The sequence below is a fragment of the Conger conger genome, chromosome 15 (assembly GCF_963514075.1).
Source record: "Conger conger chromosome 15, fConCon1.1, whole genome shotgun sequence".
NCBI classification, from domain to species: domain Eukaryota; kingdom Metazoa; phylum Chordata; class Actinopteri; order Anguilliformes; family Congridae; genus Conger; species Conger conger.
Genome location: NC_083774.1, coordinates 20,927,388 through 20,946,662, shown reverse-complemented (window position 1 = coordinate 20,946,662; position 19,275 = coordinate 20,927,388). Strand labels below are relative to the sequence as shown.

The 19,275-nt window shown below is 43.8% G+C and overlaps 1 protein-coding gene across 5 annotated transcripts in view; it reads right to left on the bottom strand.

Annotated features, from left to right (window-relative positions):
• The window catches only part of LOC133111368 (aryl hydrocarbon receptor nuclear translocator 2-like), a 37,293-nt gene that overhangs the window by 9,691 nt on the left and 8,327 nt on the right, over positions 1-19,275 (bottom strand). For 3 of the 5 annotated variants that reach the window (XM_061221650.1, XM_061221651.1, XM_061221654.1), the window contains exons 4-13: positions 18,410-18,475; positions 18,000-18,213; positions 17,323-17,536; positions 12,226-12,328; positions 9,983-10,048; positions 8,067-8,152; positions 5,916-5,992; positions 5,312-5,446; positions 5,091-5,165; positions 3,542-3,693 (exon numbers count right to left, since the gene is read on the bottom strand). In XM_061221650.1, the coding sequence (XP_061077634.1) occupies positions 3,542-3,693; positions 5,091-5,165; positions 5,312-5,446; positions 5,916-5,992; positions 8,067-8,152; positions 9,983-10,048; positions 12,226-12,328; positions 17,323-17,536; positions 18,000-18,213; positions 18,410-18,475 (1,188 nt within the window). The remainder of the gene's footprint in view (positions 1-3,541; positions 3,694-5,090; positions 5,166-5,311; positions 5,447-5,915; positions 5,993-8,066; positions 8,153-9,982; positions 10,049-12,225; positions 12,329-17,322; positions 17,537-17,999; positions 18,214-18,409; positions 18,476-19,275) is intronic. The other 2 variants (XM_061221652.1, XM_061221653.1) reach the window with 1 other exon arrangement.

Genomic DNA, 19,275 nt, shown 5'->3' with positions numbered 1-19,275 from the left:
AAGAAATTAATTTCACTCCCATGAGCGCCTACTGTTAACAATAGCCACACTTCCCCCGGTGTGCTGGCCAAAGGCCAAAGCCAACCAAGTCATCTCACCACTGCCGTCATTACAGCTCCTGCACCCGGCTCCTACCGTCACTGACCACATTATTGGTGACAAAGTTAAACGAGCTCTCAGCTGGATTGTCAGGCTAAATAAGGGTTGGAGCATTTAAGAAAAAAAACACCTCCCTTCATACTGTGCAAAGAGAGGCCATGGCATAATGACCAACATTATGTTAACTGAAATATCTCAAACCATACCAAGGCATCAAGAAGATTGGACCTCCACACATACTCTCTGAAATGCAGACATGTACATGGCTTTAATTAGTAAAAGCTGTAAATGGAAGTTCATCATTTTTGTTCTCAGCAAAGCATTAGGACATTTATTTTAGTCTGTCTGAACAGAGGGGAAAACAGACTAATCAGTGAATTCTGCCTCTCAGCGCATTCCAGACATGCAAGACAGACCACTGTAGCCATGGTGACAAGGTGCCAGTTAAATACAGTCTTCTGCTGTGCTTGAGGGTGTTGATTGATACTGTGTGTATGAGTGTGTGTGTGTGTGTGTGTGTATTCCTGATATGTATGTGGCTGCTCACATCCATGCACTAGTCATGCAGGTAGAAGGTCATTTCTAAATAAAGTAATATTAATATACACTCAGTGAGCACATTATTAGGTATTTATTAGACTTATTTTTTAGACTTATTAAGTCTTTCGCTGCTGTAGCATATGCAATTAGAAGTATGACACATTGTGTGTTTAGAGATGCTCTTCTGCATACAACTGTTGTTATGCGTGGTTATTTGCGTTACTGTCATCTTCCTGTCAGCTTTGACCGGTCTGGCCCTTCTCCACTGACCTCTCTCATTAACAAGGCGTTTCCGCCAGCAGAACTGCTGTTTTTTGTTTTTTGCATCATTCTCCGCAAAACTCTAGAGACTGTTGTGCATGGAAATCCCAGGAGATCAGCAGTTTCTGAGATCCTCAAGCCACCCTGTCTGGCACCAACAATCATCCCACAGTCAAAGTCACTTAGATCATATTTCTTCCCCATTCTGACATTTGGTCTGAAAAACAGTTGACCTTTGATCTTTGACCATGTGAGCATGCTTTTATGCTTTTAGTTGCTGCCACATGATTGGCTGATTAAATATTTGCATTAAAAGCTGATGTACAGGTCTACCTAATAAGTGCTCACTGAATGTATATTATTAATAGAGTAGTAATAGTAATATTAATATAGTCATATTTAAATATGATGGGATACACTCAGTTACGGAATGACATACGACAGGAACGTCCACTAGCCACCATGTTAGTGGCTTCATGTGCAAAAGCTCCTGGTGTTAGAGGAGAGGCAAAACCACGCACCAGGGTAACATGCTGCTTGCACAGTGCAGTTACACTACACTTAACTCTGAATTACTCTCATCAAACACAATACGGGCTGAAGACAGATGAGTCATTGGCTGTGTTGACACACTGGGTGAGCCAGGATGCCAACAGTGCTTCCTGCTACAGGCTGATCAGAGCCAAACACTACAGAGATGTCAAGACCCTTCAGCACCTGTGACTGAATTTATGCACTTCCCATTTGTGCTGTATTTCACGTCTGCTCCCGCTGTCCTGGTTGTAGGAAACAAAGATGGGTGACACTGAGTCCATTTCTATCTATCTATCTATCTATCTATCTATCTACTACTTATCTATCTCTATCTATATCCAACTAACTATCTATACCTATCTATCTATCTATCTATCTATCTATCTATCTATCTATCTAACTAGATCTAACTATCTTTCCATCCATCCATCCATTCATCGAAAAAATGGAAAATTGACAAATACGTATGATTGTGTCTAAACTAATATACACCATAGTCCTCAGACTCAAAGTCCACTGCAGACTGCTCATTACATAGGACCATCTGAAAATGCTAAAAAGCACATTTTAGCAGGAGAAATACAAATGAAAGATTCTGACCCTGAGGGGTGTTGCTGAGGGCAATGGGGCATGTGGCTGGCCTGTGGAGAGGCACAGAGACAGCATCACTGTGCTCCGTATATACATCAACTGACAGCCCAAGTGTCCCACCCTTCCCATTTCCACAAAGGGACTTCAAAATGACCACGTTGCAGAAGACCACAAAACTAACCAGAGCTGCACGAAGACTGCAAAGTGTCCTGTATAACTGTATAAACACACCCATGCACACGCAAATATACTGTATAGTTGTATAAAACATACCACACCAAATGCAATATACTCAATACAAAATGCATTCATGTTTTCATGAAGTCATCTATAAAGATGGAGAGGGTGAAAAAGAGGAACGAAGATTAAGTTTAAGAAAGTCTCCAAAAAAAGACACCCTATCAATGTAGGACATCCATCCAACGCATCCACTGAGGCGAGAGCCAGAATGGAACCACAGCAGAATTCTGCCCTATGATGAAACCTAAGAGGTCAGGCACTTCTCCTGGTGAGAGGCTGATCAGGCACTGCTCCTGGTGAGAGGCTGATCAGGCACTGCTCCTGGTGAGAGGCTGATCAGGCAATACTCCTGGTGAGAGGAAACTGCTGCTATCTGGGCACAGCCTAAGCTATGGCTAAGTCGGCTGTCTAAGGTTGGTGGTTAAAACCCCAGTGTTGCCATAATAAGATCCGCTGGTCCCTTGTGCAAGACCCTAAACCACATTGCTCCTGAAGGGATTGGCAAGTGCTTAGCCAAAGTAACGGTAAGTCGCTTTGGATAAAATCGTTAGCTAAATAACTGTAATATAATGGTAATTCAACATGCACACGCATACATGTAATCATTGCCCACTGGAATGTTTCTACAGATAATCCTGTCTTCTCTTTTAGAAATGAAACATTATGTTCTTATCTTCTTAAAACACATTAAGGAAAAGCAGGGTTGTGGTAGAGGGAAGTTTAGGTTTGGTTTCGGTGTGATAAAGAGCAGGACACTGAGACGGAGAGGCTTAGGAATGACTGAAAGAGAAGGGAAGTGGGGCTTTCTGTAGCATAGGATATTTTCCTTGGCGAAACAGACACCGATTTCAGCTGACTCAATGTTTGTGTCGCTCCAGTGGCGGGCTTCCTCTGGGCTTCTTCAGGCCCGCTGCCCTGACAGGCTGCAAGACGATTCCAACAAAAACACTGTCACCCCCCAGGGTAAGAAAGATGGACCGAGATGGGCTGCAGTAGAAGGAAGGGCCCATGAGTTCCCCTTCCAAGTCTTGTCACTGGAACATACACTGTAAATTTCAAGTGCGGTACGGAAGTGTGCTATGCCAGCTGCCACTTCTCACCAGCTGAGCGGTCCAGTCATTGTGCTGCAGAAATGCTGAGCAGCTGGAGCAGGCAGACTGCAGGTGGCCAAACAACACTCCCTGACCCGGGGCAGGAAACTGGCAATGCTGCACTAAGAGTGCACAGTCAGAATGCCCTCATATGGCACTCTCTAAAAGGGCACGATGAGACTCACTTCACATTGGTGTTGGTGCAGATGATGTACTCAATCTCGTCTGAGTAGGGGTTCTGGAAGGTGAAGCTGCTGGTTCTGATCAACATCCAGTCTCGGTTCTTCATACGGAACCGGTACATTACTGAGAGGACCTGTCCTTTCAGCTTCAGAACCTGGAAGGAGGGAGGGGGAGAGAGAGAGAGAACATTGAAAACGTCATGCACACACAATGTGGATCAATTATTCTGTTTATATACTGCCTTTAATATGTATATAGTATTTATCTGTTGTATGTACTGGTGTTCATCCATATAAACAATCCTTACTAAACAAACAAATCACTCTTTCACTTAGTACTCTGTATTTATGCTAAGTGAATCATGCATGTAGTGAAATGGAAAAGCTAGAACCACTCCCTCACCCTGCCCTCCGTTTAGAACTAAAACAGGAAACAGCCGGCTCCTCACCTTGGTCACTGAGTTTATCCCACAGAACACCTCCTGCAGTTCATTGAAAGTGAATTCTGATCCAGCCTTTCTTTTGATTCTTAAACTCAAAATGGCTGATCAACCCCGTGAGGTCACAGCTTCGGGCTTTTTCCTCTAAGAGGAGGCAGAATGGCGGCTCTCTGAACAATCACACAGCAGGCTGTAGAGTTTCAACATGGCTGTTTCCGCTACTGTCTGGAAAACTCCCAGACCTCCAGACAGCAGGGTTTTAAATGCCAATGTCTGCGGCAGAACCGAACGAAAGCCCTTCCCATCCTCTCCCCTCTCTCCCATCAACCCCTAAGGATCAACCCCTAAATTCCAGAAAGTTCAGGCCTGGGAGTAGGGCAAGAGAACACAAAGGACCTCGCCCAGCTCCTTCTCACACCCATACACCCAGCCCCCCCCCCCCCCCCCCACACACACACACACCCCCCCGCCCAATCCTCTCCTCCAGCTGCAATCACTGCCTCACTGCTGCTGCTTCATATTCACACGCTGCTCCGCTTCCAAAAAATCCCATCTCCTTAAACACAGTTTCTGCCCAAAAGCCTCCACAGCTACGAAAAACAAAAACACATTTGAGTTTCCTTCCTTCCTGACGATAGTGGGATTGGTTAGTGCCATGTGAGCTCCTGAACCGCACATTGTTCCAAAGCACACACCACTCACAGAGAGCCTGAAGCTCTGCCAGCGCTCTGTACTGAAGATTCAACAGGAGTGGCCTTGTCGCGTCCGGCAAACACTGCCATTACAGCACAGCTGGCTACTGTTTTCAGCCCAATGTGTTCTACCGACAACCAAGAGAGGGGAAATAACCGGCACAATGACCCCAAAATCGGTGATCTCCGTCAGCAGGAGGGAGAAGGGGGAAATTGCTGACATCAGACAAACCAGATCAACAGACTCATTATCAAGTTCGAAAGTGCAATCTCAAGCTCCAGTCCTGGAGAGCTGCATTGTACACACATCTCTTTTTTTCAAAGCTTACATTGGCAGCTGACTAAAAGAAAACCTCAAAAAACCTCTGAACACCGTGGCACTCCAAGCAAGGAGTGTGAAATCCCAACTTTGGACCGTACCTGCTGGAAACTCTCCCGCAGGTGGTTCTGATCCTCTGGATGGGAGAACTCCAGAATGTCTTTCCCCAGCAGATCCTGTTAAAGACAAAATTAAGTCGAGTTTATGCTAATTCATACTAAAAAGGTCTCTACTTCCTATAAGTCTCACTGTAAGACAACACTTCAGAGAAAGGAACAGGTCCTGGCTGATTCCCTTGCGTTCTGGGAGAGGCATATCACACCTGGGGCTGATAGCCAATCACATTGATGCAGCGGGGGTCTACAAAGGTGATGATGCCATCAGCGCTGTGTCTGGAGAGGAACTCTGTGGGCACAGACAGCCCATTCAGGTCCATGGAAACCGGGCTGCTTGTGACCTAGAAGCAGGGAGGGGTTAAACAAACGACAGTCACATTCAGCATCTGGACTTCACAGTATTCACAATGACACCAGACCAGGGGACATATTCTGAAGGACAAACTAAGCACAAGAAAACACAGAAGATATGCATCCCACACAACAAGAAACAAAAAAGCAGTTTTAGATTTAGTTCCTTAAACAGCAGACACAGGTTTTGTTTCTCAATTATTTCAGAAGTCATACACCACAGGAGATATTTTATATCAGGAGATATAAAAGAGACATCCTCCCAGTGGACAGGTAGCAAAGTAGCCAAATGCCAAGGTCACACTGGACATGTCACAGCCCGTTCTCCACTGCCTGTCCAACAGGCCTGATCCTCCACAGAGACCGCAGTGACCACTGGCCTTTTTGAGCTCAGAAAAACACACAATTTCCTCTGATTTCAACACTCCAAATCACACCCAATCACATGTACATATGTACCTGAAGTCTGCCAATCGCGACCAAGCAGTAATTGCTGGTTTGACCGGCCTCTTTGTCTTCCTCTGGAATCGTCATACCTGAAACACAGCACAGTACAGACATCTGAAACATAGCACAGATAAAAACAGCACAAAACACAGTACAGTTACCCACACACAGTACAGTGCAGACATCTGAAACAGCAGTGTGAAACACAACAGCAGAGTTGTTCACATACTGATTTCAATTTTAAAAAAGGGGCACACTGTTTGAAATGTGTTACTTTATAGACTGTTAAATACTGTTTCGCAAGATTCTGTACAGAATACGAACAGTGCATATTGCCAAAAAGATCTACGATGTAAACACTAGCTAAGTGATAATTTGGCCTGTTAAAGCTGTAACTGCAAGCGCATGCCAAGTTCTCAAAAACAATGTTGCTGCATTTGTTTCTGTGCATTGAATGTATCTTTTCCAACTGCTCGCACTACTGAATGATCATGTGAGTGTGTGCGCACGTGAGTGCGTGTGTGTCTGAATGCTTGGGGGCATTTTTGCATATGGATGGCAAATTTTCTGTTAAAATCAGTGCATAAATATAAGCTTCATAAAAATCATAAAAGGCTTTTGGTCCTTTTTCCAATGCCTCATTATGCACAACAGAACAGTCAAACAGCGCGGATCAAACAACATCGCACGGTCTCCCATCTTTCCCACAGATGTTCCACCGGATGTGTATCTCTAGCACGAGATACCTCGCATGCACAGCATTCCTTAATTAGAGGTTCAAGTTGGATTCTCTACACGGATGTGTCCTGGGCATACCGGAGATCATGTAAACAGCATCAGAGCCATGTACAGAGCCGTGCACAAAGCACAGGCGCGTTCCAGCGGATAGTTCCAGATAGGCTAGCATTATCCTGAAATTGCATCACATACACGCTCATTAATTTGGCGTGTGATTCCTGCCTGGCCAACCCAGAGGAAAACCTGTCTCCTCAGGATAGACTTTCCCTTTAATGGCTTGAAAAAGCAGAGGTCTTCCAGCTGCATGAGCCCGGGGCTTACAGAGGGAGTTCAACGAGCGCAAGAATAACAAGCTTATCATTCTGTTGGAAAAAAACGCAACTTTTCAGCCAGGAATTCAGTCAGATGTGAAAAGTTTGAATTCAATCTTTTCTGTCATCAGAGTTTTGGCTGGAAAACTGACACTCAACAAATTATATACAAATATGAGAAACTGAGGCCCTGGAGTGTGCAAGAGCAGACTGGGCACAGGTCAGCATCCTCTCCACATTGTGTTCAAAATGAGTCAAGTAGAGTTGAATGACCATTCCCCTCATCTATGTGGGGCCACACACTGGTAGAGGTTGAGGTGGAGGTGAAGATGAGTTCAAACCCAGAATAAATCATCCTGCTGAATCTCAACCACTGGACCATGTAGAAGACTTGAATCTTTTTGTTTGACACAAAGCGATTTCCCTGCCTGTGGCTAACAGATGAAGATCATCTATAACTCATTACAGATCAGATCTGCTTTGGCCATTTGTCAGCGATTAAGGCAGAAGTTCCAGAACTTTCTGCACTTCACAGCCCAGTGACCAGCGACACAAGGGCACAAACAGTGGCCAGAGTCAACATTCTTATGAGTCATTTCCTTTCAGAAGCGGTGTGTGTTGGAGTGTGAGTGCGTGTGCGTGTGTGTGTGTGTGCGTGTGTGTGTGTGTGTGTGTGTGTGTGTGTGTGTGTGTGTGTGTGTGTGTGTGTGTGGCTACCATGAGGAGCTGGACAGGCTCCAAAACCGCTTCGTGACAAAAGTGCATGAAAGCTCCCTTGATGATCACACTTGCGACTGCACTGATGGGCCATTGGGCACCTCTATAAACACAGTACATATGATGTACAGATCTCCCAGGTCTCTAACAACATGTACCTATGATGTCTTCCACATGGCAGGGAGCATACACTCTCTCACTCTCAATCCTGCACCACGATCCACAGGCTAGGAGAGCACATTCTGTACACAGTCTGAGAACTATAACAGATTATCCCAAGACAACAGACCCTGCCTGTGTATGCGAGTGTGAACGTGTGTGTATGTGTGTGTGCATCGACAGTCTAGGATGAGGTGGGTGGAGTAGTGTGCGGGGGTGGGGGCAGACGGGCGTGTACCTGCTGGAGGCCAGGCTTTGATGTACCCTGTGCAGTGCACCACCGAATACTGCCCCTCTCCCTCCTTACTGGGTCCCAGACCGTTCCTGTCGGGAGGGGAGAGAAATCCTCAATCCTGCATGTTATTCAACCCGTACGCACTCATTCACCCTGTCTCTCGCACACCCTTTCACTTTACTGCCCATTATTCATCCAGGCATTCCTCACTCACTCTGCCACTCAAAACACACTAGGGGCGCTATGGTTCACTAAACTCACGGTTCTGTTCGTTTGACAGAGTCACGGTTTCAGTTCGATTTGGTTCTATATGTTTTTGGTAAAGCAGGGAACAAAGTGCATCATTTTCCAAATTTTTATTTGACAGAAAATGTTATTAGAATATGTAACCAAGAACAATAACATTAACTGAATCTCAGATTAAAAACTGGCAATGCTTAAAAGAATAGGCTTAAATTCAGTATTTTTCTGTATTTAACTTCTCTCAAATTGTAAAGCAGGTTAAATTTGTGCTTCTTGTGCTTGTAATGGACACACCAGGGCGATGGCCTTCATGCACAATGTAGATATATTTTATCCACCACCCTTTTCCCATCACTACTGTTGTAACTCAAAATCTATAACACTCACAAATAGCAGACTGAAAACTGTGGTTTATCTCGCATGCTTGCCATTTTACACACTGACCAACTAACTGGCACTTCAGCTGTAAGCTGCACTCACTGCAACCTCAACTGCAAATAGATTCACTGAATTTTTAGACTCAAAGCACCTCATGGACTCACTCACTCACATTTAGCAGACAGAAGATTCTCCACAAGGGGGAGATATGAGCTGAAATTAGCTGAAATTCAGAGGTGTAAGAGTGGTGCTTCACATCAATGACACTGCGTGTCCTTGAAAGCAGCAGTTAGAGTAGCTGATCTTTGTATTCCTAATTTGCAGTGTTGTATATGGTATTGACCAGAAATGGCCAATAATAAAAAAGGATTTTTGAAGCAAGCAACCCGAACATGTGAGAATCAAACCACGGGAGAATAAATGAATGGTGAGGTTTTTTTATTGCATCCCTTCTACCCACTCACCCTGTCAGTCATCATTCACTGACCCTGTCACTCAACCAGCCGGTCATTAATCATTCACTCACCCTGTCACTCAACCTGCCTGTCATTAATCATTCACTCACCCTGTCACTCAACCAGCCTGTCATTAATCATTCACTCACCCTGTCACTCAACCAGCCTGTCATTAATCATTCACTCACCCTGTCACTCAACCTGCCTGTCATTAATCATTCACACACCCTGTCACTCAACCAGCCTGTCATTAATCATTCACTCACCCTGTCACTCAACCAGCCGGTCATTAATCATTCACTCACCCTGTCACTCAACCAGCCGGTCATTAATCATTCACTCACCCTGTCACTCAACCAGCCTGTCAATAATCATTCACTCACCCTGTCACTCAACCTGCCTGTCATTAATCATTCACTCACCCTGTCACTCAACCAGCCTGTCATTAATCATTCACTCACCCTGTCACTCAACCAGCCTGTCATTAATCATTCACTCACCCTGTCACTCAATCAGCCTGTCAATAATCATTCACTCACTCTGCCGGTCATTAATCATTCACTCACCCTGTCACTCAATCAGCCTGTCATTAATCAATCATTCATTCACCCTGTCACTCAATCAGCCTGTCATTAATCAATCATTCATTCACCCTGTCACTTCACATCACCACAATTAGTGAATGAGAAACCTGCTTCCTGGAAGCAAAAAAGCTCCATGTTTCACATTAAAAGCAAATTATTTGAAGCTTAACATGTGTGCTATGTACCTCAGAAGGCCTGCTGTGTACCTCAGGACGCAGTCTATGAGGCAGGGAGTTCACCTGTACTGCTGAGGGCTCACCTGTATCTTTTCCTCATGTTGGACAGGCGGTTCAGAGAGATGTGATCTAAAGGAGCACTCCCACATCTGGAGAGAAGAAAAAGCAGACAGCCATCAAAACAGAGGAATGTGTTTGCTTTCCTTGGGGAAAATAACACAATACTACCAAGCTGTTACAGCGGTCTGAACTCATTTGTTCGAGTTATTTGGGGTTTTGGGACATTTATTACGCTTTTTGTTCTTTTATCTCCCAATGACAGGAGGCCTTCCTTCCCCACAGAAGAGATATTCTATTCCTGGAGAGACTGACTCATGAACTCTTGTATAAAAGCAGGTAACAGGGCTTTAAAAACTGTGCTTTCATAAATGTTGGAAAATGGGGGTGGTGGGTGGTTGTCCCCAGGAAATTATTTCCAGTACAAATAGTCCAGACATGTTCTCCAGTCATGGAGAAGTTCTCTGCTTGGAAACAGCATTAGTCATTAGCCAAGACTCTATTCTCTGAAGTGTTGTGCGTGCATGTGTGTGTGTGTGTGTGTGTGTGTGTGTGCGTGTGTGCGTGTATCTCTGTGTGTATGTGCATGCGTGCGTGTTTGTGTGTTCAGGTGTTTCCGGCTCTTCCCTGTGAATCGGGGCAGCAGTTAAACTCTGCATACCATTTCAGTTTAAAACCCTTTCAAAGGGAGACTTCTGAAAAGCATGCGTTCTGGACTTCATTACTGACTGCAATCACCAGCCAGCCGGAGGCCAGCTGAACAGCACAAATCAGCTGTAATCAATACAGAACAGCAGACAGAGGAGGGGGGTTTTTATGATCTGGACATTCATCTCATTCTTCTCAAACAAAATATAATAAATCTACAATTAAACTACACAGTCATAAATATCCCAATGTACACAGAGTGATCGTTCAGTGAGGTTGTTCTGAGTCAAATGTTCCAAACTTGTTTTGTTGATGTTTGACACACCAATCTCAAAAGAAGAAACAAGAGTACCACACCTTTACCCGAAAGCTGAGTAGTTGGAAAAACAAATAAGGGTGTAACAAGTAAGGCTTCTCCCAGCAATTGGGAGGTTAGCTCAATCATGCACATGGTTTTCACCAGACTCTAAATCTAGCAGTGTGGGACAGTCCTTATGACACAGGTACACACAGGGACAGGGACACACAGGTAAGCACAGAGACACAAGGGTAAGCACAGAGACACAGAGGTAAGCATATAGACACACAGGTAAGCATAGAGACACACAGGAAGTACAGAGACACACAGGTAAGCACAGAGACACAAGGGTAAGCACAGAGACACAGAGGTAAGCATGTAGACACACAGGTAAGCATAGAGACACACAGGAAGAACAGAGACACACAGGTAAGCATAGAGACACACAGGTAAGCATAGAGACACACAGGTAAGAACAGAGACACACAAGTAAGCACAGAGACACACAGGGAGCATAGAGACACCGGTAAGAACAGAGACACACAGGTAAGCACAGAGACACACAGATAAGCTCAGAGACACACGGGTAAGCAAAAGCACAGGCAAGGGAAGGAAAGCATAGGAAAGTGCTGGTTAGCACAAGTAAATGGTTGGCATTTATATAGCGTCTTTATCCAAAGCGCTGTACAATTGATGCTTTCTCATTCACCCATTCATACACACACTCACACACACCGACGGCGATTGGCTGCCATGCAAGGCGCCGACCAGCTCGTCAGAAGCATTTAGGGGTTAGGTGTCTTGCTCAGGGACACTTCGACACAGCCCGGGCGGGGGATCGAACCGGCAACCCTCCGACTGCCAGACGACTGCTCTTACTGCCTGAGCCATGTCGCCCCCTAAATCCAGTAAATCCAGATGATCACAGATAATCACAAGAAAGACAAGATAATCACAGGTAAACTATGGTTGTCAGGTCGTTATTGCAATTTTAATTGACCTGCCAAGTAAAATAAAAAATACGTAATCACAGATAATCTCAGATAAGCACAGGTATATTCAGGCATGCATGGTTAATATAACCACAGGCAACCAAAGATAAACTCAAGTCAGCACAGGCAGACACAGGCAGTCACAGGTAAACTCAGATGAGCACAGGCAGACACAGGCAGTCACAGGTAAACTCAGATGAGCACAGGCAGACACAGGCTGTCACAGGGAAACTCAGATGAGCACAGGCAGACACAGGCAGTCACAGGGAAACTTAGATGAGCACAGGCAGACACAGGCAGTCACAGGTAAACTCATGGCTGCGGCTCTGACCTCATCCTGCAGATGAAGGATCGACGGGACCCCATGCACATCCTCATGGAGGACTGCTGGCCCTCCTTCTTCACCGTCCCGGTCTTCAGATCCAGGATCCTCCCTGTACACAACAACAGCCCGCAAATCAGGGTCATCTCTGCAACTGCACAGTACCAGAGGTCAGAACACAATAAAGAGCACACATTCACAACTATGCAGTACAACAGAACACACCAATCAGGTTTACCTATATAACTGCACCCAACACAATACACACCAATCAGGTTAATCTATGTAACTGCACCCAACACAAAACACACCAGTCAGGTTAACCCATGTAACTGGACCGAACACAATAAACACCAATCAGGTTAACCCATGTAACTAAACCGAACACAAAACACACCAATCAGGTTAACCCATGTAACTGAACCAAACACAATACACACCAATCAGTTTAACCCAGGTAACTGAACCGAACACAATACACACCAATCAGTTTAACCCAGGTAACTAAACCGAACACAAAACACACCAATCAGTTGAACCTATGTAACTGAGCAGTACAAGAGGTCAGAAAACAAGAGCAAGAGAACAGCAGCCATTCCGGTTTAGGGTCAAATGGACAACAGGCACCCTGCAGACATTTGGTTCAGCCAGACTTTAGAAGAATATGATTGTTATTGTTTTTCTACGAACAGAAGAAATTCAACTGATTGCCAAATGTTGTATGACACATCCCAGGCACGGTTTATTTTCAACTAGGAACACAAATTCTGTCCTTTTTCAATCTCACCACTTCAAAAGATCAAAAGAGTTTACACGGCTGTAGATACTATCCAGAGGTCAAAAACAGAACACAGAAATGCTCTTTTCTTAGAGGGGAGGCAGAGAACCTTCACTGAATTAGAGAACAAATTACACATACGTTATAGCCAACACTGAACCAACAGAATACAAGTCAACAACCTTGCACAATAGAGTACACAAATTAGCCATTACAGGGTAAATACATGTAAAATTGATATGCACTGCTTAGTACGTTGCTTTGGATAAAAGCGTCTGTTAAATAAAAATTAATGTAATACAGTTGTGTTGCATATTAGGGTATAGTTGTGCTGTCATATAATTGTCTTATGTGATACACTGTATTGTTTGACAGACATTGCTGTGTTTGTATACAGTAGTCTTGTGTACTTCTATATCCTGTGCTGGGTTGAACCATAGTGTTTATTTATGTTGTGTATTTGTATACAGCGGTGTTACAGGGATTTATATGTGTGCATAGGATAGTGTGGAGTGTAAAGTTTGGTATATTTCCCTGCTAAATGAAGCTAAAGTAATATGGTTTTGTAGTTTTTCCAAGAAGCTTGAGAGGTGGCAAGCTAGAACAGAGTGAAGCTGAAATCCATGAAAATATTCCATCACAAACAAAACAACTGTCTGATTCAGATTCCAGCATCCAACTCCCTCCCCCCCCCACCCCCCACCAAATGAGTTCATGAGCCCAAAGTCACCTCCAGAACAACATGGACCGAGTGTTCTGCAGACAGACCTTCTGCTGGAATCTCAGAACTCTGACAGGCCTTGGAGGACTGAGCAGGAGTCCAGGGTTCAAAAGGACATTAAAGAACTGCAGACAATCCAGTTCACCTCATCAAGCTGAGGATGAGAATGGTAGGATACTCACATTCCTCATGACACATAAGATATTCTAGAAGTTCAGAGAATATTTATTTCACCTAATAAATCTACAACACTGGGTCATGAGTGAAACTGCCATTCAGGAACTCAAATAGCCTTTCCAGTCGCAACTCCAACAATGCACCCCCCTATATTGCCACCTCCACCTTCTTTATTAAAATCTGGTTTCCGCATTATAAGAACTGTCCAATCAATGTCCATACTGTATGTGAGAACTTCCATAGAGTAAGCATATTTGGTATTTGATATACATTTGACTAATACTTTATTTGTCCTTTTCACACAAATGAAGAACAGGCTCTAATTTCAAGTCCCCAACCAGGACAGGAGAATCACTAAACCAGGGTGCATGAGCACTAATAGTATTATAAATAAAAAAATAATTTTACTAAATTGCCTGATGGAAGAATTCTATTGCAGCTAATGTAGTTATCAAGCAAGAGCTTCTCAGAAAATGACATTGAGAAAACGACATTTACCGAACAAAAGCAAGTGTTATATATCTGGCCACTTCCGAGGATACTATTCCCAAGAGTCAGATTAAATAAACGTACAAAAATGTACAAAAATAAGGCAACTGTTAGCAGGACAAAAAGACCCAAAAACAGCAGAAGTTTAGATTTGTTTGTATGCCGTTAGGAATGAGCCCCTTTGAAAAATCCTGGCGATCAGCTATATTTCAAAAACAGATGTCTACCATGCTTTTTAAAGTCTGGATGAGTAACTTGTTATTTTGTTTTGAGAGTGTGGCAGCTGACATTTGCGATCGTAGAACGTGTTGCAGTGGACAGTTGTGATGTGAATTTAGAATGTTTGCTTTGTTAACTGAAGTCCCTGGTGTTATGGGTGGTAGCCAGCTGATGGTGCTGTTAGAATGCTTGGAAGCTGATGGTTGCTATATCAGAATGAGTCTTTGTTACCTGAGGGTTGTGCTGCCACAAAGTATAGTACAGTAGCTATGGAATGGTTGCTATTTTAGAATGTGTGGCAGCAAGCTGATTGTTATGGCACAATGTACACAAGTAGCTCCTACAGTCATGTCACCTGCCCTGCCCAATGCTGTGACTGTGTTTGATTCATTTTTTCTTTGTTTTGCAAAGGCAATCAAAAGTTCATTATTCGTATACAAATATTTTATTTTAACCAGATGGGCCAGATACAATATTGCAGCACATTTTATTCTAAAAATAAATAATAGAAATGGATGAAATCATTCAGTAAATTTTTCATGCCTTGCCTTCATTTCCTGTTTTCAACTACATTGACCTCAAAAAGTCCTCCAAATTCTTTCAAATTCATTCAAATTCATCCTTGTGGAATGCGTCCATTTCATGAAGAAAAATTGAGCTTTCTTCATCTTGGCTACTAAAAACAGATGAGTAAGCCCATAGCTATGCATAATTAATCTTATAAACATAGTAATGAGGGGGTCACAGCTAGGTTCAGCGGTGCTGGCAGGTATCCTGCCAGGATTGACGCACCTTTTTACTGGACCGTGCTGAATATCAGATGTCAAAAAAACACAAATGAGTTATGCAGAGTCAATTGGTTTATTACAGCAATATTAAATCATAAAGAGCCATCAGAACTTCAGCACTTGCTGTAGATTTAAAAGCACAGCTACCCAGGCGAGAAAGCTCTTCCAAATAAAGATGGCTTCATTATTTATATTCCCATAAATGTTATGCTACTTGTAATGTTTTCTTCTTACAGTAAATTCCAGCACCATGCTAAAGTCAAATTTCTACAATGTAGTGGGTGGGTGGGGGGGCATCTCCAGTGGAGAAGAAGCTTAAAGTGCTTGTGAACGATGTGCAATTTCATTTCAAAAGCACATAACAATTTTCTGAGCAATAATACAGTATTTGTGTGAGGTAGTGTGCGATCCCTACAGTGGCCATAATTTCTTCTTTGAGCATTAATATAGTGCCCTCTAGTGACCACTGATAATATTTCCCCATGAGTTTATTTACTGAAGCCACTTAATTTGTAATTATTGGACTCACAATATATTATTGATATTATAGCTCATTAAGAGACAGATATGTGTGGTTTGGAAGAAATCCAGAAACCAAGTAATTTACACTGTAAAATATCTAGGTCAACACTGTGACTTCCACCATGGCAGATAAATCAAGAGTGAGTGTAACCCAGCAACACTGGTTGGGAAAAAAAGGCATATAAATGGTAGATAAAAGGTTGATAAAAGAGTGATAAGAGTGTGAGGCTTGTGAACCTTAGAAAGGATGAAGGCAAACTCCCTGTCTATCCGAGTGCGTCTTATGCAAGAGCCCTCGGTTCTATCACCTATCATCATAAAATTGGTTGCTTTTCATGGTTTATACATTACATTATATTATATTACATTAGTCATTCAGCAGATGCTCTTATCCAAAGCAATGTATAAAAAAGTGCAAATCAGAACCAGGGACAAGTGCAGTGAAAACCTTAGAGGGAAGTACGGTTCCAAGTCCTAGAGTCATTACACAGATAAAAAATGTAACCCTTGCAGAATAATCAGATAACTGTCCAAGGAGCAAAACCATAGTTGGCAGCTAGAAAACCCCGAATAGTAAAATAATGAACATTTCTATTTCAGCCCTAAGCCAACCTGCTGTCATTATGCACCATGGTCTTGCAACAATTTACAAAAAGAGCTCAAATTAAACAGTTTAATATTCATGGCAGATTCTAAAGTCAACATACAAAACTGAAACATGTAAATGCCTTGCACGATGAAGGATTTATCTTTTTAATGGATGTTTTATAAGTTCTATGTATTTGTATTGTTTTTATGTACTGTGCAGAAGTCTTAGGCACCCGAGATTTTATTATATATATATATATATATATATATATATATATATATATATATATATATATATATATATATATATATATATATATATATACATACATACATATATATATATATATATATATAGCAGATGAGCCTGTAAAACAGAGAGCTCACCCTAACTCTGCCCAGGCTGGGGTGCATGTTCACTTCACCATTACTGCCAATTGCTCACTACCCACAGATCTCCCTCTCCAGACCCCTCTCCTGTACCCAGACCCCTCTCCTGTACCCAGACCCTCTCCTGTACCCAGACCCCTCTCCCTCTCCAGACCCCGCCCCTGTACCCAGACCCCTCTCCTGTACCCAGACCCTGTACCCAGACCCCTCTCCTGTACCCAGACCCCTCTCCCTCTCCCTCTCCAGACCCCTCTCCTGTACCCAGACCCTGCTCCTGTACCCAGACCCCGCCCCTGTACCAGACCCCTCTCCCTCTCCAGACCCCGCCCCTGTACCCAGACCCCTCTCCCTCTCCCTCTCCAGACCCCTCTCCCTCTCCAGACCCCTCTCCTGTACCCAGACCCCGCCCCTGTACCCAGACCCCTCTCCTGTACCTGTCATGGAGCTCTCAGAGGTGCTGAGCTGCTCCCGCAGTTTGTCCACGTCGTCGGGGTGGACCTGCTCGTACAGCGTGCTCCCGAACCAGTCCGCCTGCAGCTGGTTCAGCACGGGCGTCACCGAGTCCGACACGTAGATCACACGGCCCGTTTCCGTGGCAACCACAAAGAGGAAGCCGTCAGCCGCCTCCAGAATCAGGTGCTTCAACTCCTGCCAAAAAACAATCAGGTGTCAGTGTTAGGCGCTGTTGACGTTCAGGTATCACGCTGTAGAGCTTCACCCACAACCGGGCTCAGGTCTACTCAGAATCACAGTTTAGGAGCTTTCAGTAGGTTTCACAAGGTTTTATAACGACATCGCATACCTCCCTGATAATGCAAGGCAAGCCCCTGACAAGCTGAAATTGTGAAGACCTGGACGTGTATTAGAAGGTCTAAACACACACCCAACCACATTATTACCAAACAGAACCAGGATGACGCAGGTCACAATCCCGCTCATTTGGGAGGGGGAGGATACAAACAGGGTTGAATAATCAGAGGAGGTGTGATGTGCCATATTACATTACATTACAGTCATTTTGCAGATGCTCTTATCCAGAGTGATGTACAGTACAGACAAACCATAACCAGGGACAAGTGCACTGAAACCCTAAGGTTTACGGGTCCCCCACCTGCTCGGTGAGGAAGGAGGGCTTGTAGGCCCCGTCGGTGGAGGTGTTCCCCGTGCCCCTCAGGCTCTTCATGTGCGACACGGCCATGCGCAGGATGGTCAGCTTGTCAGGCTTGCGGGCCAGGGCGCTGCAGGTGGGCACCATGTCCGACAGCTCCGTGATGTACAGGGTCATCTTGTTCCTGCGGCGCCGCTCGATCTCGCTGTGGTTCTCTCTGCGCGGCCAGAACCAAGACACGGGCGCGGTTAGCCTGCGGACAGGGCCGAGCTATGCACAGCACCATACAGCACAGCACGCAAGCACAGGCACAACAGACCGGCATCACACAGCTAGCACACCCACCCGAATCACACAGAACACAGTGGACAAGTGCCACCGTCACATATTACACAGAAAACACATGTATTTACATCATATGTTTATTAATATCGGGAGCAGAGAAGACTTTCGTTTGCTTCTCTGGAATTTTGGATAATCTGGGAATATAAAAGGAAAAGTTTACTAAAGTTTATTAAAGGTACAATAGGTAATTGTGGACTTCTGACGGTCAAGAGAGGAATTGCAGCAACAAACACCCTCGAACCGCAACACTGTTTATCCCTCCCCCTTCTCTGTGAACATGCTGACATTGAACGCCATTGACTGCGGCAATTTGAACCAATTTTCAACCAATGAGCTTGAATTATTGTACAGCCATACAATGTTTTAGTCCAGAGTGTTGGTCCGTCAACTGTAAATTTTGAAACCAGAATTTAAGGACTATAAACACAGGCAGAGTCAAGATGTCAGTGAGCCTTTTTCAATGATAGGAAGGGATTTACAATGGTCTTGTAACAATGTTTTAACACAAAATTCTTACCTATTGTACCTTTAAAATCTCAAAGAAAGACACACCGTAAAACACATAAGGCTTTTTACTCTACATCTACAATCTACTTTCATCAACATTTTTACACATGCTCCACAATGACATCATTTTTAAGCGTTTTAAACATCTATAAATATATAAGTCAGCCTACTCATAAAACACAATTAGGCCATTACATCACTAACAGAGCTTGTTTTATGCACAGCTAAGCACTTATTAGGACACATTTCTAAGATCTGCACATCAGAAACATGTCATAGAATCCACTTGGATACAATTACTGTAGCATATATGCAAATATCTGAATATTTCAAGGCAATATTGAATTTCCATCCAGTCCTCACCATGGTAAAACACCATGTGTTTTACACTGTTTTACCGTGGTAGAACACCATGGTAAAACACAAA